The sequence below is a fragment of the Typopeltis vanoorti genome, chromosome 21 (genome assembly GCF_054136105.1).
Source record: "Typopeltis vanoorti isolate ZY-2024b chromosome 21, IOZ_Tvanoo_1.0, whole genome shotgun sequence".
Classification (NCBI taxonomy): domain Eukaryota; kingdom Metazoa; phylum Arthropoda; class Arachnida; order Uropygi; family Thelyphonidae; genus Typopeltis; species Typopeltis vanoorti.
The window spans coordinates 109,520,992-109,544,809 of record NC_143569.1 but is presented as its reverse complement, the minus strand read 5'-3'; the positions used below and the strand labels follow the sequence as shown (position 1 = coordinate 109,544,809).

Below are 23,818 nucleotides of genomic sequence, written 5' to 3'. Positions count from 1 at the left end.
ATAGATGTCAATTTTCTATGTCAATGAGAAAATAGAGCATGTATATATGTGTGTATAATAGGTTATGTTTACAGTAGCAAATATATTCGTTATATTTCATTTCAAAATATATATAAAATATATAAATCCACTTTTCTAATTGATTTGTACAAAAATAAACCAAATTTTATATAATTTAATATTACGAATAAAAATAATAATGGCAAGAAAGAAATAAAATAGTAAATTTTAGTTAGCCTAGTTAGTACTAACTTATATTATTATTATTATTATTATTATTATTAAACAAAACCTCATGGAGTCAAAGACTCATCTAGGAGGTCCTTTTATCTCACACACATCTCATCATACCGTGTCTTAAACATATTCAAACTCTTTGCAGACACCACACTCTCAGGCAAGGCATTCCAATCACTAACAACTCTGCATGAAAAAAATCTGCCTCTCACTCCCCTACTCACACCCTCTTTATACAGTTTCCAGGGATGACCTCTGGTTCTCCCCCTGATCTCCCACTATTCTCGGTAGAACTTCTCCACCATTGATCTTATAACAACCCCTTACCAACTTGTAGGTCTCTATCATATCTCCCCTCTTCCTTCTCTCCACTAGACTCTGCAAATTACATCTTTTCAATCTTTCCTCATACTTGACATTCCAGAGGTCAGAAACTACCTTAGTCAGTCGCCTTTGGACCATTTCCAACATCTCTTCATCCTTCTGAAAACCAGGTGACCAAATCTCGGCACAATAGTCCATGTGTGGCCTAATCAAAGCCTTATACAATGGAATAAGAATATCCCTACTTCTACACGTCAGTGTCCTCTGCATCATTCCAAGAAGTCTTTGTGTTGTCTTCACAATTTTGGCAATGTATCCCCTAAATTTTAGATCCTTATCCACTATCGCCCCCAGATCTCTTATTTCCTCTACTTCCAACAATATATTCTCACCAAGCATAAATTCTGCATCCCATCTTTGTTTTCCAAATTTTAAAACCTTACATTTTGCAACATTGAACTCACATCCCCATTTGCTTGCCCAATCACTCAACTTATTCAAGTTTTCTTGCAAGGCCACAACATCTTCACTACTCTTTATGGTTCATCCCAACTTTGCATCATCTGCAAGCAACTGAATATCTCCATCCAAATCTTCGCCAATATCATTAATATACAATTTAAATAGTAATGGCCCTAAAACAGACCTCTGAGGCACTCCACTAGTGACTTTCCTTTTCCTGGATATTGCACCCCCATATACAACTTGTTGATACCTATCAGATAGCCAGTCTCCAATCCAATGCACTAATCTAATATCCAACCCCCATCTGCTGTAGTATGACTGTCAACTTATCATGAGGTACTCTATCAACAGCTTTTGCAAAATCCAAGTATATTACTGTGTGTATCCTTCTCCTCTGTCCAAGGAAGCAGTCACTTTATTGTAATAAGTAAGTAGATTACTAAAACATGACCTCCCTTTAGCAAATCCATGCTGTCCATCAAAGATTATACCATTGTTGTCAACCCAACTCTGGATCCTAGTTCTCACAAGCTTCTCCAACAACTTAACCACAACACCTGACACACAGATAGGCCTATAGTTTGATGCTTGAGTTCGATCACCTCCTTTATGAAGTGACACAATCTTGCCCTCCTTCCACTCTTTAGGGACTTGACCAAGTGCAAGACTCGTATTAAAAAAATATGTCAAGGCAGGTGTCAACTCTCTGGCACATTCCTTCAGAATATGCGGTGATATATATTATCAAGTCCCACAGCCTTATTTACATCTAGTTTACTCAACTCCCCAAACACCTCTTGCTCACTTACAGTCAGTCTCTCCTCCCCATCATCAACTGCAGTTAATCTCTCCATGAAGTCACATTCACAAGATTGAAAGATCTTAATGAACTGCTCATTAAGTATCTCCACCACACATTCTGCAACAGCTGTCTTTATACCATTTCCTCCAATCAATGTCATCCTTCCATAATCATTCTTTCTTTTGCTGGCTACATTATTATTATTCTTTATTATTATTATTATTTCGGGCGACTCTAGGAGTCCTTAGACTCATCGAGGGAGGCCCTAAACATCATGTCCACACAACTATGCGATTACATTCTCGCAGTATCTATCATACTTACCTTGTCTTGAACTCGTTCACCGTCATAGCACCCACAACAGACTCTGGCAGCTTATTCCACTCATTTACGACTCTAAAAGTAAAGAACCCAGCTCTAACACCCCTGCTAACCACAATCTTCCCCAGCTTCCATAGGTGTCCCCTAGTTCTCCCACCACCAGTCCTGATCTCAAAAATATCCTCTGAATTAATCCTATAGAATCCCTTTAGCAATTTGAATGTCTCAATCATATCTCCCCTCCTCTGCCTATCAACTAGTTTCTGCAACCCACAAATCTTCAACCTGTTCTCATATGGTTCATTCCATAGACCTGTTATCATCTTAGTCACTCGCCTCTGGATCCTCTCCACCTCCTCCCCATCAAGAAGGAACCGAGGTGACCAAATCTGGGCACAGTAGTCGAGATGAGGTCTTATCAAGGCTCGGTACAGAGGTACAATAACTTGCTTGTCTCTGCTCGTCAAGGTATTTTTCAACAACCAAGTGAGATGATGAGCTGATTTAGCTACTTTTGCAATGTGCCCGCTAAACTTCATCTCCCTATCCACCAACACTCCCAAGTCCCTGGCCTAATCAATCTGTTGGAGTACAGTTCCACCAATGTGGTATACTGCTGCTAATCTTTTCACCCCAAAATGCATAACCTTACATTTTGTCACATTAAATTGACATCCATTCTCCTTAGCCCAGAACTCCAATCTATCTAAGTCATCCTGCAAGACTTTGACATCTTCTGCATTCACTATTGCCCTACCCAACTTTGCATCATCAGCAAACAAATGAATCGTTCCACTTAGATCATTCCCTATATTGTTAATGAACAGATTAAACAGCAGTGGTCCAAGAACAGAACCCTGCGGCACACCACTAGTCACAGGCCGTCTTTTGGACTCTACTCCTGAAGAAACTACTCTTTGATATCTCTCCATCAACCAACCACCTATCCATCTCACCAATCCTATATCCATTCCCATATGTTGTAGTTTACGGATTAGTATTCCATGTGGTATCCTGTCAAACGCCTTTGCCAGGTCCAGCAGTATCACTGTAAACCCATTTCCCTTATCCAGTTCAGCCGTCACCTTGTTATAAAACTTGAGCAAGTTACTGAAGCATGATCTACCTTCACAAAGCCATGCTGTCCCCTGTACAGTATCTCGTTTTCATCAATCCATTCCTGTATTTTTCCCTTGACTACTTTCTCTAAGACCTTGACAACGACTCCTGATATGCTGATCGGTCGGTAATTTGCAACCATAGTCTTGGATCCTCCTTTATGCAGTGAAACTATTTTCCCCTCTTTCCACACCTTCGGGACTAAACCAGACCTGAGACTCAGATTAAACAACATGGTCAAGGGCACTGATAATTCTTTAGCCGCTTCACGCAAGACCCATGCCGGTATACCATCCAATCCCACAGATGTGTTCACATTAAGGTTCTGTAATAGACTAGTCACCTCCACTTCATTCATCACTATTCCCGTATAAACTAATGGATCTTTCATTTTTTCAATGTCACCACCTGGATGATATGCTTTTGCAAAGTGCGCACTCAGTAACTCCACTATATCGACTGATTCAGTGACCTCCTTACCATCGTCATTCCTTAAAATTATTTTGCCGTGTACAGTTTTTTCTTGCTTGCAGCATATTGAAAGAACTGTTTGGGATTCTCTTTTACTTGCAAAGCTAGTTTCCTTTCATAATCCGCTTTTGCTTTTTTTACCACACTCGTTACCTTTCTGGCCTGCACTTTATACCGTTCGTGTGTCTGCAGGTCACCCCTTTCTTTAAATTCCCTCCACAGTTGTTTCTTTTTTTGCAGCTCAAGCTTAATGGTGTTATTCATCCATAACCCCTACTTGTTTTACTATTCAGACACTAGGTATACAATCAGCCATTACCTCCTGTGAATGCTCCTTGACCACTTCCCATGCTCTATCGACGTCCAGCACTTGCAGTTGTACATGCCATGGTACTGATCCAAGCAATCTCGTAAGCTTGTCATACTTGCCAGCACGGTAATTCCACATATACCCTGTCTTAATCGAAAATTCCACACCTTTAGCCACTTCTCAGGTCAAGACCTTATGATCACTCTCACCAATAGGTGGCAACATGGTCATATTCATTACAGTCAAATTCTCAGATGCTATTACCAGGTCAAGCACTCTCACACCCCTAGTATTTTCAATTACATGCTGTCTCAGATAGTTATCCCTTAATAATTGAATAAAATCCTCTTCCTTCCTCACTTGTGTCCTCTCCTCCTTCCAATCAATGTTACCATAGTTGAAATCCCCCATAATAATTACCTTCCTTCCACTCATTTCATCAATTTCCCTATGCACTATCTCAACCATCTATTCCATCACCTGGTCTATAGCAGCACCCAACTGTATATTTTATTCTGCCAGTCTCAATCTCACACCAAATAGCCTCAAATGAGCTGCTTTCACTATCCTGCGATACAACTTCAATTCTCCTTGGCTGCAGTTCATCAGCTATCATCAATAATACCCCTCCCCCCATTTTATTCTCTCTGTCCCTCCTAAACACACTATAACCTACACATTCTATCCCACTAACTATATCTTCCTCCGTCAGCCATGTTTCACTAATGCCAATAACCTGTGGCCAGGAAGAGCCAATCAAGGCCAAAAATTCTTCCTTCTTGTTCCTAATACTCCTCGCCACAGGAGTATTAGGAACAAGAAGGAAGTATACATGAAATGCAGTGATCCTTTAGTCCCATCCCTATATTGATGCGTTATTCTAAATGACCCATTCCCATTTTTTGTCCTTAGTGCTGGCTCGGGTACATTATATACATTCTTACACTCATCTGTCTCACTGATGTCTGCATATCCATTCCCCCCTCCTTGGTAGTTCTAGTTTCCCTGGTTTTGCACATCCATTTTCACTTCATTCAGCAACACTCTTTCCAGTCTCCGCACACCAAGTCCATTCAAATGCAGGCCATCCATCTTGTGTAAGTCCTTTCACCCTTCAAACTCATTCCACACGTCCACGAATTCCACACCACACCGTCTGCATAACCTACGCATAATGTCATTTGCGATTATGGCCCTCCTCCTAAACTCCTCTCTGTCATACCGCGGCAACAGACTAACCATTCTAACTCTGTCACTCTTTTCTTTCGCTACCTTTAACAATACTTTCAAGTCCTCTCTCATAGAAAATTTATCACCTTTCAATTCATTCATACTCGCGACAATTATTAATTCTTTCACCCTCTGTTTTTGCACTCTAATACTCTCACTTACATCCTTAAATTTCGCACCTGGTAAGTACGATTTAGTTACACTGCCATCTATCACTCCTCTTAATAACGAGTCACCATACAACACTCTTTCCTTCATTTCAGAAACTCTCTCATTCTTGCACTGTTTACATATCGAAAGAACTCCCTAGGATTCTTTTTGGCTTCATTAGCTAACTGCTGTTCATACCTCTCTTTAGCTACTCTCACCAACCAAGTCACCCTCCTTGCTGGTCTTTGTAGACCTCATGAAATTGGTTACTTCCACTTCTCTTATGCTGCCTCCACAATGCCCATTTTCTCTGTATTGCATGCTTAATCTCTTTATTCATCCATCTCACACCTACCTTATTTAACCTTCTCACCCATGGCATACATTTAGACATTGCATCTACTAAGTAGTTTTTGAAAATCCCTCAAGCTGCATTGATCTCTTTTCCAGCTAACTCCTCATTCCATGCTACACCTTCAAGCTGTCTCCTGAGCTCTTCATAATCACCCCCCCCCCCCTTGTAGTTCCACATATACCCTTTTGTTCCACATATTGCTCACTAGAGGGAAAAAACAAAGCAAATGTTATTCGAAACTTATTATACTGTTTTCTGTGGTTATGTTTTGTAGGTTTGTTGTTTATATCTTGCGTAATTATTTTATTTATTAATTATTATTTATAATTATTCGGACAGTGTCATGGTCGGACAAACAAAATGCGCTTGCATGCAAAATAAAAAATTGAACGTGTCATACAGGATATTTTAACTTCTATTTTTTATATACTTAAAAAAATTATTCATTTTTTGCTATTGTAAAAATTGATCATGCCATACAGGCTTTAGTCTATCCACGCAGCAGACGAGTCTTAATTAGTAGTATGTCGGTCAACTATTACGTAGATAATTCACTCAATTCAGCATGTTTTGACAGCAATATGGGTACTTGCAGTGACTTGTTCAAAGCATGAGTACGATGGTATCGCAAACAAGTCGATTCGGGCTAGATTTCAAATATATAAATACCGGTGGTTTACGAATAAGTTTCATTATTTTTTGTGTGCTTTGCCAACAATCATCAGTTGAAAGTGTGATAGATAAGTGGAGTCATACAAAGTGCAAATTAAATCTTTTATCATCATCATCATCATCATCAAATTCTGCCATGTACCCTCAAGGGGTGTACAGGATATGACAGTACTACATGAAAAAATTACATCATTACTAACTTCCTATCTACAATTTTCCTCCAAATCAGTCTGTTACTTGTCAAGACTCCAACATTATCAGATCTTATATTTCTATCGTCTAAGGCACTTTGTACCGTATCAATCCACCTATATCTTGGTCTTCCTCTGGGTCGTTTTCCTGCCAACCTGGCAGAGAACACTTGTTTTGCTAATCTTTCCTCTCCCATTCTATTTAAGTGACCATACCATCTGAGATTAGCTCTGCTAACGCATTCCTGGATGCTGACAATGTCAAGTTCTTTCCTAATATCCTCATTTTTAATATGATATTGCCATTGATGCCATCTGTTCACGCCTCTAATCTTTCTCAGGACTCTCATATCTGCGGTCTCTAGTCTTTGGTCAAGTGTTTTACTTCTGACCCAGCTCTCAGATCCATAAGTTAAAATTGGTTTGAACACAGTCTTGTATACAGCTAATTTAGTGTTCCGACTAATTTCTTTCTTATTCCATATGAATTTATTCAATTGACTTCCCACGATACCAGCTTTGCTGATTCTGTTGTCTATTTCTATATTTAGTTTACCATCTTCAGTAAAAATTGTGCCTAAGTAGCTAAAATGTTTTACTTGTTCCACAGGTTCTCCATTCACAACACAGTTGACATTTTCAATGATTCTGCCTATTTTCATTGTCTTTGTCTTTTTATTGCTGACCTTCATACCATATCTATTACAACAGCTATTCAATTTAGTCAGAGAATCTTGCAGACTTGTAGCGGATTTATTTAGAAGTATAACATCATCCGCATAAAGCAAAGAGCTGACATTAACATCTCCAATTTTGATATCAGGTTTAATACCACATTCCTTCATAATGTGATCCATATAGATAATGAATAACAGAGGGGATAATGTACATCCTTGTCTCACACCAGATTTAACATTAAACCATCTTCCTGTACTTCCTTCAATTCTAACTGCTGACTCACAACTCAAATACAGACTAAGTATTGCTTGATATAATGCCCCATTGACACCATATAACTGCAGCGTATTGAATAGCTTCTCTCTTGGCACCATGTCATATGCCTTTTCCAAATCAACAAAACTTAAATACAGATCTTTGTTATATTCCCATGCTTTCTCGACTATTTGTCGTAAAGTGAAGATCTGATCCTGACAGCCTCTATTTGGCCTGAATCCAGCTTGTTCTTCACCAAGCTTTTCTTCCACAATTCTTCTCAACCGTTTCTCAAGTATACTTGCATAGATCTTGCCAGGAACACTCAGTAGGGAAATACCTCTGTAATTCTCACATGCAGTTTTATTTCCCTTTTTATATATGGGTACTATGAGAGCTCTACTCCAATCATCCGGAATTCGTCCCTCTGTCCAGGCTTTCTGAACTATGCAGTGCAGCCACTGTAAGACTCTTATACCACCATACTTCAGCATTTCTGGTCGAATATCATCTACTCCTGCTGCCTTTCCACATTTCAAGCCTTTGATGGCTTTTTCTACTTCAAGTATGGATATGTATTCCTGACTGCATGCCTGGTCAGTGTTTTTTATCACTGTGCTGTCATCACTGCTTGTTTCATTTAGCAGTTTTTCAAAGTAATTACTCCATACTTCAAGGATATCTTTTTCTCCTGTTTTCATTTCACCTTTATCATCTCTAATTCCTTTTACAGCACTCTTTCCTCCATTCCTAAGCTTCTTCAACAACCTCCAGAATATTTTGCCACCTTCTTGATATTTATTTTCTATATTCTTGCCAAAGTCCTCCCATGACTTTTGTTTAGCTAGTTTTACACACTGTTTAGCTTTCTTACATTTGTCTCTGTATTCTGTAAGAGTAAAAGCTGACTTATTTGCCAGGAACTTTTGATATGCTTTCTTCTTTTCCTTCACTGCCTCTTTAACTTCCTGTGTCCACCAGGGAGTTCTGATTTTTTTATCTTTGCACACAACCACACCACATGCCTCTCTGGCAGAATCAATCAATGTTTCCTTCAGAGTTTGCCACTGAATCTCCAAGGTTTGATTCCTGTTCTCAAACTCTTTCATTTTCTTTTCAATAATATTTCTGTATTTTAGTCTACAGTTTACATCTGAGAGCTGCTCAACTTTTATTCGCTTTAAAACTTTCTTACATGTTATTCTTTTCAATATGAAATTCAATTTTATCCTGCTCAAGACTAAATAGTGATCACTTCCAATTTCAAATCCTCTGTACACTCTGGTGTCCTGCACCAGGGAGAAAACATCACTATCAACAATAACATAGTCAATGAGACTTTTCTTATTCCTAGCCTCTTCTCTCCATGTGAATTTGTGCACATTTTTATGTTGGAACATGGTGTTAGTAATAACTAGTCCATGTCCTGAGCAGAAATCCAACAGATATTTGCCATTATTATTAGCTTTGCTCTTTTCTCCAAATTTTCCCAAAATATTTTTGTATGTCTCACAATCATTTCCTACTCTACTATTTAGATCCCCAACAAGGACCAACTTTTCCTTTTTCATTGTGTCAGTTGCTTTTTCTAAAGCCTCAAAAAATTCCTCCACTTCTACCTTAGTAGAGCCTTCTGTGGGACCATAGGCACAAATAAGTCTCATTGTCCAGTTCCCCATTCTCATATTTGCCCACATTACTCTACTTGAGACTGACTGCCATTCAAGAAGATTAGCCTCGTATTTTGTGTTGAATACTATGGCTACTCCTTCTTTTCCTTGATTGTTATTGCCTGAATATAACATTTTGTATTTATTGCTCAGAAAGATCTCACCAGTTTTGGTCTTTTTTGTTTCAGTCACCCCTATTATGTCGATCTGGTACTTATCTAATTCCTCAGCTAGCTCCATTTCTTTGCCATTCAGGCTTCTTACGTTGATAGTACCGATCTTTAACTCTGGTGATGTTGAGTTGGGGTTTGTTTTCAGATTTGTTCCAGTAGCTGACTTTTCGCTGTTCGCCCTGGTTCCCTGGCGAAAACAACGGGGGCCTTGTTTAACCGGGCGACGCCCCAGCCGGCATGAAATTTTGTCATGTTGTACCATCATTTTTTATTTTGGTTTAACCAATAAGAATACAATTTGGTCGGCTAAATCCCAAATTGCCAGCCCATCCTCGTTCGTTCAGTATCCAAGTAGATACCCAACAGGGTGCACCACGAGAAGGTGAGGATTGGACATTAGGTCAGAAGCCCTGGTCGGTTCTCCGCATTCCTTTAAAGGCTATGTGGAGGTCTCCTCTCAGTTATACAGCTTTGACCCTTAAGCACCCCTTAAATCTTTTATTTTGTGAATATTTTTGCAAATTTTATTACTTCAGTATGTCTGAATATAAGAAGAAATGTCGACAGTACAGTATTGAGTATTTGAAACATGGTTTTATTTAGTCTCCTACGAACCAATTGTTACCCATGTGCTTGATTTGCCAAAAAGTGTTTTCAAATGAAGCAATGAAGCCTTCTAGGCTACAAGAGCATTTGACTAAAATGCATGCTGACAAAAAGGATAAAGATTTGTCCTATTTTCAAGTATTAGAAGAAAAATATTTGAAACGTCTAACTATATCAAAACTTTTTACGTTGTCCACTAAACAAGATAATGACAGATTACAAGCTTCTTATAATATTTCATTATTAATCGCAAAAAGCAGGAAAACCACATACAATTCGTGAGGAATTAATCTTGCCAGCAGTAAAAGAAGTAATAAACACTGTGCTTCATAAGCCTGCGTCAGATATCATCAGGAAAATTCCTTTGAGCAATAATTTAGTGCAAAGAAGAATCGATGAAATGGCTGAAGACATTGAAAAATCATTGTGCAATTATTTGAAGACATGCCAATTTTCCATTCAACTTGATGAATCAACTCTCCCAAATAATGAACCACTACTCTTATCATACGTACGATTCATAAAAGAAGAAAAAGTTTGTCAAGAATTATTATTTGCTAAAAACTTGGAAGCTGATACAAAGGGAGAATCTATGTTTAATATCATGAATAAGTTTTTTCAAGAGGAAGACATTCCTATTCGTAATATTTTGTCTGCTGCTACTGATGGTGCTCCAGCAATGACAGGGCGCCACAAGGGTTTCACAGCGCATTTGAAACAAGCAGTACCAAATGTACTCGCTATACATTGTGTTCTTCATTGTCAACATTTTGTTGTGAAAAATTTAAGTGACCGCCTGCACACGTCGCTCCATTACGTTATTAGAGTAGTCAACAAGATTAGAAGCAATTCATTGAGTGACAGATTGTTTAGCCAACTTGTGGCTAAACAATCTGTTTAGCCACAAGTTTTAAACAATTAAAACAATTTTTAATTGCTGCTTCACACAGAAGTTCGATGGCTTTCAAAAGGTATTTGTCTGAATCAATTTCACAATTTGTTTGATTCAGTACTACAGTTCCTAGAAAACAGAGATGACAGATTGCAGGCCAAACTGATTACATCCAAAAATGACATCGCTTATTTGACAGACCTTTATAAAACATTTAATGAAGTCAATCTACAACTACAGGGTGATGAATTGAATTTAATTAAAACAAAAAACGTTACTGCCGCTTATGTAGGGAAACTTCTTCTGTTCAAGCGGAATATGGGCCGAGGGGAATATAGCCACTTTTCAAATTTATCAGCAGTGTCTCTCAAAAAGGAAGATTTACTTACATACTGCCAACACTTGGAGGTTCTCCATGCTGATTTCAATGAGCGATTCAAGGATATTCTAAACATTAATATACCAAATTGGGGTCTAGATCCTTTCTCACATGTAAGCACAGCAGGATCATCAAATTTAGAAGTGGAATTCGTAGAACTCACAACAAATGAAGAACTAAAAATAAAATTCAAAACTGGATACCAAGAGTTCTGGCTTCAAAAATCAATACCGACACTGTACCCTGGATTATGGGAAATAGTGCAGAAATTTTTAATTGCATTTCCATCTTTTTATTTGGCTGAGCGTGGGTTTAGTCTGTAGTGAATTTACTATCTAAGAAAAGGAACCGATTGCATATAACTGAACGTGGTGATTTATGACTGTTTTTAACGAAAGTAGAACCCGATATTAACAAACTTTTAAAAATGCACCAGGCTCATCCTTCACATTAATTCGTTATTTTTTCTTTGTATTTTTACTTTGTAAGTTCGAAATAAACCATCTAATACATTTGATGGTGTTTTAATTATTACAATAAGATTCTTACCTAATGTAATGCAATCTCTTAATATGTATTCCAAATTTTCATATTTAAACCATTGTATGAAACCACATTAATTTGTTATTTTTGCTTTGTATTTAAAACAATGAAGATTTAAATCGTTTGCTGCTTCACACAAAGGTTCGCTGGCTTTCAAAAGGTATGTCTGAATCGATTTTACAATTTGTTTGATTCAGTACTAGAGTTCCTAGACTTAATAAAGTTAGAAATAAACAATTTTGTAATTATATTTAATGGTGTTTTAATTATTACAATAAGATTCTTACTAATGCAATGCAATCTCTTAATTGTATTCCACATTTTTCATATTTAAACCAGTGTATGAAACCGTGCATAATGTTATTTGAGCATACATTTTACAATCTTTACATATGGGCTACGTTTCACCAAAATCGGTATAGCAATACCTGTGTTCAAGTTGAAGCACATATTGGCCACTTCTTTTTTTAAAAATTTAACGGCATAAGCAGTAATGTATCATTAGTTGCTATTTATGTCAAAAATATCAAACGGCTTGAATGCGGAAAACTGTTATAATGGGGGGCGTTACAAAATTTATGTCTTGCAAAGTGGGTGGTGGCCCAAAAAAGTTTGGGAACCTATGATGTACACTATCGATCTTTTCAGTCAGTTTCGCATTCTGTGTATCGTGATCCAACAATATATCGCACTTACGATAAATCCATACTTTATTTCGTCTTTCGTTCATTCTCTCCCTCTCCACAAAGACATTTCTTACATTCTGCCATGCATACACATCGCACTCAGGACATCGAATCAGTTTTGCAAAGTCTATGATGCCAATGTTACTTGATTTTCACGGCATTAGCCTAGTAGCACCAGTCAACGCCCGCATGGTTGACCTCCTGACCGGCAGTGTGTGATATTTAAAACAGCAATTTAGACTAATAATTCTGATAGAACGTTTTATTTTTAACTCAGTTCTCAGATCTATGAGTTAAAATTGGTTTGAACATTGTCTTCATACAGTTAATTGGGTATTTTAACTAATTTCTTTCTTATTCCATATAAATTCATTCAACTGACTTCCTTCCATACCAGCCTTACCAATTCTGTTGTCTAATTTCATATTTAATTTAGCATCCTCACTAAATATTGTGCCTAAATAGTTGAAATGTTTTACTTGTTCTACAGGTTCATCATTCAAGATTTATTTATTATTATTATTTGACACCTCCAGGGAATCCAAAGACTCATCAAGGGAGAAACCTGCTCTACAGCTTTGTCTTCAACTCAATACACCAATGCCATCTACTGCTGACCACTACCACTAGTATTTCCACAGACAATCACAAACATCCATGCCCACAGCGGGATTCAAACACGCAGCCTTTTGGCTGGAGAGCAGATATGCTAACCACTCGGCCAACAAGGCTGGCTATGGTTTCAGTGTTTCTGTCTATTTTCATTGTCTTTATCTTTTTATTGCTGATTTTATTACCAAATTTATTACAACAGTTATTCTATTTAGTCAGGAAATCTTGCAGAGTTGTACTGGATTTATTCAGAAGTATAACATCATCTGCACAAGTAAAGAGCTAAGATTATTATCACCAATTTCAATATCAGATTTAATACCACTTTTTTTCATAATGTGATCCATATGGATAATGAATAACAGTGGAGATAATGCGCACCCTTGTCACACACCTTATTTTACTTCAAACCATCTTCTAGGACCTCCTTCAGTTCTAACTGCTGATTTACAGCTCAAATAGAGACTATGCATTTCTCGATATAACATCCCATTTACCCCATATAACTGTACCATTTTCAAGAGATTTCCTCTTGGCACTTTGTCATATGCCTTTTCTAGATCAACAAAGCTTAAATACAAATCCCTGTTATATTCTCAAGCTTTCTGAACTATTTGTCTTAAACTAAAAATCTGAATCCAGCTTTATCTTCACAAAACTTCCCTTCCACCATTTTATTTAGTCATTTCTCAAGTGTACTTGAATAAATCTTACCAGAAACACTCAGTAAGGAAACACTTCTGTAATTCTTGCTTTCAGTTTTATTTCCCTTTTTATAGATGAGTACTATGAGCTCTGCTTCAATCCTCTGGAATTTGACCCTCTGACCAGGCCTTCCGATTATGTAATGCAGCCACTATAAAACTTTTATACCTCCATATTTAAGCATTCCTGCCAAATTTCCTATGCTCCAGCTGCCTTTCCACATTTCAGGTTTTGGATTACTTTTTTTCTATTTCAAGTATGGATATATATTTCTGACTACATTCCTGTTGGGAATTTTCTACCATCGTGCTGACACTACCTGTTTCATTTAGCAGTCTTTCAAAGTAATTACTCCAGACATTTAGAATATTTTCCCGAAATTTTTATGTCACCTTTATCATCTCTGATTTCTTTTACAGTACTTTTTCCTCCTTTTCTAAGCTTTTTCAATAGCCACAAGAATATTTTACAAACTTCTTGATATTTATTTTTTATGATCTAACCAAAGTCTTCCCATGACTTTTGTTTAGCTAGTTTTGCAAAGTTCTTTTCATTCTTACATTTTTCTCTGCATTTCCTAAGAGCACAAGCTGACTGACTTACTTACTAGGAACTTTCTACATGCTTTCTTCTTTTCTTTGACTGCCTCTTTAGCTTCCTGAGTCCATCATGGAGTTCCGTTTTTCTATCCATACAGACAACCTCACAACATGCCTCTCTGGCTGAATCAATCAATGTTTTCTTCAGGATCTGCCACTGAATATCCAAGGTTTGGTTTTTGTTCTCAAATTCTTTTGAGAACAAGAACCAACTCAAGAATAAGAACTCATTTTTTCTTCAATGATGTTTGTATATTTGAGTGTACAGTTTACTTCTGAAAGCTGCTCAACCTTCATTCATTTTAAAGCTTTCTTACACACTCTTCTTTTCAATATGAAATTCAATTTTATCTTGCTCAAAACTAAATAGCGATAACTTCCTATTACAAATACTCTATATACTCTTGTGTTCTGAACCAGTGAGAAAACATTGCTATGAACCAGTGTTTTTAAACCTGTGGTCTGCGGATCACAGGTGGTCCGCGATGGTGGGACAGGTGGTCCACAAGCAGACTTAAATTAATTAAATAAATATATATTTTTTAGTTATCCAAACAAAACAAATTAAAATTGAATATGTAAAAATTATTGAAATCAAATGGAGACTTAAAAAAAAATAACAAATAGCATCAGAATGTTCAAAGGCAGAAGCAATAAAACTATATTGTTGTTCACTTCACCCCTCTTTTATTATTCATCATTCTGCTGCTAAATCTGTAGTGGCAGAATGACGAATAATAAAAGAGGGTGAAGTGAACAACAATATAGTTTTATTGCTTCTGCCTTCTTGCTGTTTTGTCATATTTGAAGTGAACATGTGTTATCCACATTTCAACCAATTGCTTGTTTTTTATTGATTTTTATTATTGAAGGCTTCCTTCCTTCATCCAAGGCTCAGTATATCTTCGGAAGTGCTAAGTGATACTTGGACAAAGTGTGTCCTGAGTTAACCCCAGTATTTATATATTTTTCAGAAACGTTTTTTAATAATGGAAAAGTGGCTTAGAACTAGGACTTTTAAAAAAAGAGCAAATGAAACAGGTGATGCTAACCCTGCTTGTGATACATGTGTTGTAGCGGCAAGCAAATCTGATACTATTAAAGTGGAAGAAACAAGCAGTTCAAAGAAAAAATACAGTAGGAAATATAACAGTTCATATTTAGAATTCGGGTTTACATGGTGTGGAGATGAAAGTGAACAGAAATCTCAATGTGTTCTGTGTTATGATGTATTGTCGAACGAGTGCATGAAACCTGCAAAACTCCGAAGATCACCCCCCCCCAAGTACTCATCTGTAACTTAGTGGTCCGTAGAACTGTTTCAGGCATTTTACTGGTCCTTGGGCTTAGAAAAGTTGAGAAATACTGCTATGAACTATAACATAGTCAATGAGATTTTTCTCATTTCTTTCATCTTCTCTCTATGTGAATTTGCGCACTTTTTTTGTTCGAACTGGTGTTAGTAATAACTAATCCATGTCTTGAACAGAAATCCATAGAGCATTTGGAAGATAAGTTAAATCTAAGGCCTTATCTGATCTTCAGGAGAATGGGTAAGAGATGACAACTTTTTGGCATTCCTTAACTATTCTTATCTGCAAACATAGCAGTGGGACACGGGATACTAGTGATGGTTGTCTGAAAAAAAAGGCAAAAAAAGCTGAATAAAAATAGAGTGAAGAATATAAGAAAAAAAAAAAAGAAGGAATTACATAAAGTTGCATCACATGGAGTGAAAGTGAAGTAATGGTGTTTATTCAATGGTGAAATTAATCTAGTCGTGCTTAAAACATACCTAACAGATAAGATTAGGTGTTATTTTTCACGGTATTAACAACACCACACACACTTTTATCACGAAGATGTTTTTTTAATGCTTATATTTCACTGATTTTCAACTCAGCATCATCAGAGCACAACACACTTGTGTACACGACGGTGAGTGAGTGAAACAATATAATTGCAAAAGACAAAAGATCTTAAGTCCTATTTTTGGTGCCCTCTAACCAAAAAAAAAAGCAGCTATCCAGGAGTTTTTCTTAGGATAACCGTCTCCCAAATTTTTGGCAAATTAATGCAACCATATTTGTTAAGGTTGGGAGAATTGTTCAAAGCCATTGCTGACTGAAAAAATAATCTTTCAGATCTATAATGACTCCTAAATGGCACATTCCTTTTCCTCCATCTAATCCTGTGTGAAGGATTATCCAAAGTGTGGTCTGACAGTCCCGACTTGCCATAGTAATAGTAGCGAATGTATCTTTCATGTTCTTCCAGGCAGATGTTCACTGATCTTCCTGTTTGCCCATAATAGGCCAAGTCACAAGGAACTTCATACACTCCTGGGTGTGCTAAAGGGTGAAGTTTATCCTTAGGCAAACAGATCAGAGTTGCCAGCTTGACATGAGGTTTGAAAGTGGAGCGAAGGCCATGTTTCAACAATACGTTGGCTATCTTTTCCGATGTATCTCTGATATAGGGAATAGAAATGGTCATGTTGTATTCTTGTGTATTAGGGAAGGGCAGAGTAATGGGCCTATGTAGTATTTTATCTATTTTGTAGGGATTGTAGCCATTGGCTAAGAACATATGGCTCAGGTATTGGAGTTCAGTGGTCAGAGTTGTATCGTTAGAACAAATGGCTCTGGCTCTGTGTGCAAGTGTTTTTAAAATACCGTATGATGATGTGATTGATTATGTAGGTATCTTCCTGTGTGTGTAGGCTTTCTGTAAATAGAAAAAGATAGTGATCCATCTGAAATGCGAGTGACTAATGTGACAAGAAATGGTAAACAGTTATTTGATTCTTTTTCTACTGTGAAGTGAATTTTGCGGTGTTGGCTGTTTAGGTAGGTGAAAAAAGCATCCAAAGTGTCTTGTCCATAGGGCCAGATGGCAAACACATCATCTAAATAGCGTACCCACACTTGTGGCTTGTATGTAGCTGTGGTAAGTACTTTGTTTTCAAAGTGTTCCATGTAAAAATTTGCTAACAGGGGAGAGAGGGGGAAACCCATAGCAGTACCATTAATCTGTTTGTAGAATTTTCCTCCCCATGTAAAGTAACCTGCATTCATGATAAACTGAAATAATTCAAAAAATATCAGGGGGAAATTTAGACTCGATTAAATCAAGGGTGTCTACAAGTGGTACATTGGTAAATAAGGAGGTGAGATCAAAACTAACCATTATGTCTGAATCTTTTAGGATTATATTTTTAACCAGTGTTTTGAAATGGACTGAATTTTTTACAAAAGTAGAGGAGTTGCCAGTAAGGGGGGCAAGCGACTTGGCTAAATGCAGGGCCAGTTTATATGTAGGACTATCTATGCTATTGACTATGGGGCATAGGGGGATATTAGTTTTGTGGATTTTTGGTAATCCATAAATACAGGGTGGTTTTACATGAATTGGTTTTATTTTCTTCTGTGGGCCATGATGTCACTTTTTTCAGTAACTTTCGGACTTTTTTCTTTTGACACATTGTAGGGTCTCGATGTATAATTTGATATGTGGAACTGTCACATATGAGATCTTGCATTTTTCTGTTATACTCTTCTTGATTCATGATAACTGTTGCTGATGATGAACATGTTGATGATGCTGAGTTGAAAATCAGCGAAATATAAGCGTTAATAAAACATCCTTGTGATAAAACTGTGTGTGGTGTTGTTAATACCGTGAAAAATAAGTCATGAATAACCATCAACACCTAAGCTTATCTGTTAGATTAATGATTCTGCAAGGAGAAGATATTGTATACAAAGCGCAACAGTTTGGTAAGTTGAAACTGAAATTGTCCAGAAAATTGAACAGGTTAGCCTTCCTTAAACGATGCCGCGACAACGATATCATTCCATCTTTTCTGAAAATCAAAGAAAAGTTACAATCGGCAAAGGTACATCGTACTTATCGATAGGAGAGTTTAGCGCTTCTTCGAGAACAAATTGCCGCTACTTGCATAGAGCTTAGTAAGCTAAATAGCTCTATCACAGCTCTACAACAAGAACTAATCAACGTGTTAAATCCTGAAATATGGACTGTCCTACAGCACATCTCTGAAGTTGCAGCAAAAAAAGAATTCACAAAAGTAAAAAGCAAGCACCTAAAGAAATATGAACTGCTACAACAGCGCCAACATACAAAGTCCCGACCACAACTTCGACGAGACTACATGGTCATAACCTATTGTCGGAAACACTCACTGAAGAAGCCAAGAATGCTCTCAGTCTAGGATATAACTTTGCCGTCACACCCAAACAAATTCTTAAACTAGAAATTATGATAAACGTAGAACGGGGTATCCACGATCTTCTGCCAGCAATGGCCAATAACGTGCGACTAGATATAGGAAGTATTCTAAACAAGGCTAAGCCTCCAAAAAGCAATATGCCACGTAAGCAAATAACTGCCCTAAAAAGTTGCATAATAATAAAAATATTATTATTACAAAAGCCGATAAAGGAAATGCAACAGTTATCATGAATCAAGAAGAGTATAACAGAAAAATGCAAGATCTCATATGTGACAGTTCCACATATCAAATTATACACCGAGACCCTACAATGTCTCAAAAGAAAAAAGTCCGAAAATTACTGAAAAAAGTGACATCATGGCCCAAAGAACTCATCAGGAAAATAAAACCAATTCATGTTAAACCACCCTGTATTTATGGATTACCAAAAATCCACAAAACTAATATCCCCCTATGCCCCATAGTCGATAGCATAGATAGTACCACATATACTCTAGCCCAGCATTTAGCCAAATCGCTTGCCCTCCTTACTAGCGACTCCTCTACTTTTGTAAAAAATTCAGTCCATTTCAAAACACAGGTTAAAAATATAATCCTAAAAGATTCAGACATAATGGTTAGTTTTGATCTCACCTCCTTATTTACCAATGTACCACTTGTAGACACTCTTGATTTAATCGAGTCTAAATTTCCCCCTGATATTTTTTGAATTATTTCAGTTTATCATGAATGCAGGTTACTTTACATGGGAAAATTCTACAAACAGATTAATGGTACTGCTATGGGTCCCCCCCGTTAGCAAATTTTTACATGGAACACTTTGAAAACAAATTACTTACCACAGCTACATACAAGCCACAAGTGTGGGTACGCTATTTAGATGATGTGTTTGCCATCTGGCCCCATGGACAAGACACTTTGGATGCTTTTGTCACCTACCTAAACAGCCAACAACCCAAAATTCACTTCATAGTAGAAAAAGAATCAAATAACTTTTTACCATTTCTTGACATATTAGTCACACGCCTTTCAGATGGATCACTATCTTTTTCTATTTACAGAAAGCCTACACACACACACAGGAAGATACCTACATAAACAATCACGTCATCATCCAGTCCAACAGTACAGCATTTTAGTAACACTTACACACAGAGCCAGAGCCATTTGTTCTAACGATACAGCTCTGACCACTGACCTCCAATACTTGCACCATACGTTCTTAGCCAATGGCTATAATCCCTACAAAATAGATAAAATACTACATAGGCCCATTACTCTGCCCTTCCCTAATACGCAAGAATACAACATTTCTATTCCCTATATCAGAAGTACATCGGAAAAGATAGCCAAAATACTGTTGAAACATGGCCTTCGCACCACTTTCAAACCTCATGTCAAGCACGCAACTCTGATCCGCTTGCCTAAGGATAAACTTCACCCTTAGCACACCCAGGAGTGTATGAAGTTCCTTGTGACGTGGCCTATTATGGGTAAACAGGAAGATCAGTGAACATCTGCCTGGAAGAACATGAAAGATACATTCGCTACTATTACTATGGCAAGTCAGGACTGTCAGACCACGCTTTGGACAATCCTTCACACAGGATTAGATGGATGAAAAGGAATGTGCCATTTAGGAGTCATTATAGATCTGAAAGATTATTTTTGAGTCAATAATGGCTTTGAACAATTCTCCCAACCTTAACAAATATGGTTGCATTAATTTGCTAAAAATTTGGGAGACGGTTATCCTAAGAAAAACTCCTAGATAGCTGCTTTTTTTTTTTTTTTTCATTAGAGGGCACCCAAAAATAGGACTTTAGATCTTTTGTCTTTTGCAATTATATTGTTTCGCTCACTCACTGTCGTGTATACAAGTGTGTTGTGCTCTGATGATGCTGAGTTGAAAATCAGCGAAATATAAGCGTTAAAAAAACATCTTTGTGATAAAAGTGTGTGTGTTGTTGTTAATACCATGAAAAATAAGTCATGAATCCCATACCTAAATTCTTGCTTATTGTTAGTCTACTCATTCATGGTGTGGTGAATTTTTTCTGAGAAAGATATCCAGTCCTGCTAACAAGAACACTAACAAAAATAATGCCATTCCTGAAAGTTGGTATAATAATGTAGCAACGTGATTTTATAAATCAGTGGGTGCTTTTGACTTAATAAGATTTCATTGATCCGTGTTGCATTAAACTTTCTACTCTTATTCTTCTAACTCTACAGAAGCTTGAGTAATAATTACCTTGTCAGGATCAATCTAAAAACAGGCTAGGATTCAAAAGAATACATTTATTCTGTAATCATCTAATATATATATTCAAATGGAATAACTCAAAAGGCAAACTTACTAAATCTTCACGCAGAAAATGACAAATATCATTATAGCTTTCTCGAAGTCTATGCTTTATAACCAGTTCACACCATCTGTGTCTTATCTATGAATAATGAAAACAAAAAATTGAAGTCAAAAAAACAAAAATTATTTGAGAAACTATTTTAGAGAAATTTAACTTTAAATAATCACCTCCCTTTCTTGGTATCTTTAATTTATAGTTTGGCCAAGTGAAAAAACTTCCAACAACTGTCTCTAATCCAGAGTATTTTAATAATATGGTGTGAGACCTTTTGGCTACTCATATATAAATATCTGACTTCAGTATTACCTCAACCTTAGTATCACAGCTGGGTCTGGCTCCCACCGATGAGTAGGGGCACACCGACCATATGTGCAATGTGTGCGACACACACAGGCACCACTAAATTAAAGGCGCCAAAGATTTGGTATGATATTTTAAATAAAGTGAATTTTGTCAGCAAAATACTGCAGTCTTCATTCATTAAAAATTGAATGATCAATTTTGAAATGATTATAGGTCTGATGAAATTTGCAAAGAAATTATAGAAAGCTAAAATTAATTGCAGCAAAGTCGTTTTGACGCAGAATCATTGCAGTGCTGAGAGTTGTACAGTGGGTGTCCTCCTGCAATGAGTCTTCGGACTCCTTGGAAGTGTCACGAATAATAATAATAATAATCTATATTTTGTAGTAGTAAACAACTAACATTAAAAAGAAAACACAATTTGATTATGAACATGAATGTTCATGAATGAACATGAAACGGCTCTAAACCTGCACACTCAGACAATATAAATTTATACAATAGAATAGGCATTTATATGCTTTATACTAATGCCAGGAGTATCCGGAATAAGGGAGAGGAATTGGTGGAGCAGATAGCATCAGCCTGGCTAAAAATTATTGGGATCACTAAGACGTGGTTGATAGAAGAGGATATAATAACAGGAATAGAAGTCGCTGGATACAGCATTTTTGGGCAGGATAGGAAGGGAAAGCGTGGTAGTGGAGTACTGCTTATGACAAGTGACTACCTATGTCCTCTAAGAGTGGAGGCTCTGGAAAGCAGTGACACTAATGATTTTGAAAGCATATGGTGTGAGGTAGAGGTGGGCAAGACAGGATATTTAGTAGAGTGTTGTTACAGACCCAGGAGCATAGAGGGTGGGGACCAGGAGATGTTGAGACAGTTGAGTGTGGCAAGTGCAAGAAGTATGATCGTTATGAGAGATTTTAACCACAGTAGTATAAATTGGGGAGAGGAAGATGCATATGACAATAAGGGAATGGAATTTCTAGAATTCTTCAGGGACAAATGTCTTAGGCAACATGTAAGAAAAGGAACAAGAGGTTCAAGAGTTTTGGATTTGGTTATAGCATCAGAAGAGTTGATAATAACTGAGATAACATCTATCCCACCAGTTGGAGAGAGTGACTATGGTTTTGACTTGGAAAATGAATAGACATGCAGGAGTATCAAAGAGACAGGAACATATGTGGAATTATAAGGCAGGTGATTATAATAGTCCAAAACGTCAACTTAGGAAAGTTTCAAGGAGGGAGGAATTGGAAAGAAGGGATATCATTAGTACGTGAGAAATTGTGAAAGAATATTTGTTAGCAGCAATGGTAAGTTGTATACCACGAGTGAACAGGAAGCCAAAATTTGGAGTAAAGTAGATGAAAAACAATATTAAACAGGAATTGCATGTGAAAAAGAGGCTATGGAAGAAATATAAGGAGACAGGTGAAGAAAAGATGTATGAAGAGTGTAAGAAACAGGCCAGAAGAGTGACTAGTATGATAAGGAAGATGAAACTGGAAAATGAGAGGAGATTCTCCCTAAGATACAAAGAATATCCTGGGGAATTTTTTAGCTATGTGGCCAGTAGGAGGAAAAAAGTATTGTGGAAGAATGATATTGTGGGATAAAAATGGGAATAGAGTGATTGATGCAGAGGCCATTGTGGAATTGTTCAATGAACACTTTATTAGAGTATTTCATCCTGGAGGTGTCAGTTTTAATACTAGAGGGATAGGGCAGGTTCGAGGTTTAGAGGTAAAGGAGCAGAGTGTGTTTCAAATACTGAGTACTCTGGATGTCAGTAAAGCTGTGGGACAGGATGGTATTTCACGAGTTTTGAGAGAATGTGCTAAGGAACTGACAGTGCCTTTGACCTGGCTTTTCAATGAAACTCTGGCTGAGGGAATGGTGTACATGGAATGGAAGGAAGGTAAGATAGTGCCATTGCATACGGGCAGTAGCAGACTGGAAATGTCTAATTAAAGGCCAGTTTGTGTGTCATCAATAGTTGTTAAGATCTTGGAGAAAGTAGTGAGGGACCGTATACAACATTGGGCAGAAGAGGTTAATGTTATCTGTGAGAGTCAACATTGATTTGTGAAGGGGCACTCTTGTTTTAGCAATATGCTAGCCTTTTTTAATAAAGTTACAAGATCACTAGATGAGGGAAAGGCATATACTGCCATTTTCCTAGGCTTCGCAAAGGCATTTGACAGGGAGCCACATGAAAAGCTGATATTTATGTTGCAGCACATGGATCTGGATGTCACAATAGTCAACTGGATTCAGGATTGACTCTCCGATAGGTATCAGAGAGTTGTGTATGGTGGGCAGTTTCAAGGAGGCAGAGGGTTACAAGTGGGGTCCCACAGGGCTGAGTACTGGGACCTATATTGTTTAACCTTTATATCAATGACATTGTCAGTGAATTGCAAGGGGATATTCA

The 23,818-nt window shown here is 37.2% G+C and overlaps 1 protein-coding gene across 8 annotated transcripts in view; it reads right to left on the bottom strand.

The window, feature by feature from the left end:
- The window catches only part of LOC150095182 (aminopeptidase O-like), a 727,093-nt gene that overhangs the window by 39,718 nt on the left and 663,557 nt on the right, over positions 1–23,818 (bottom strand). For all 8 annotated transcript variants that reach the window (XR_016550145.1, XM_090411274.1, XM_090411273.1 and 5 more), the window contains one exon: positions 21,061–21,147. Coding sequence is in view for 7 of the 8 variants with exons in the window: in XM_090411274.1 (XP_090267400.1) it covers positions 21,061–21,147 (87 nt within the window). In the remaining variant the exon portion in view is untranslated. The remainder of the gene's footprint in view (positions 1–21,060; positions 21,148–23,818) is intronic.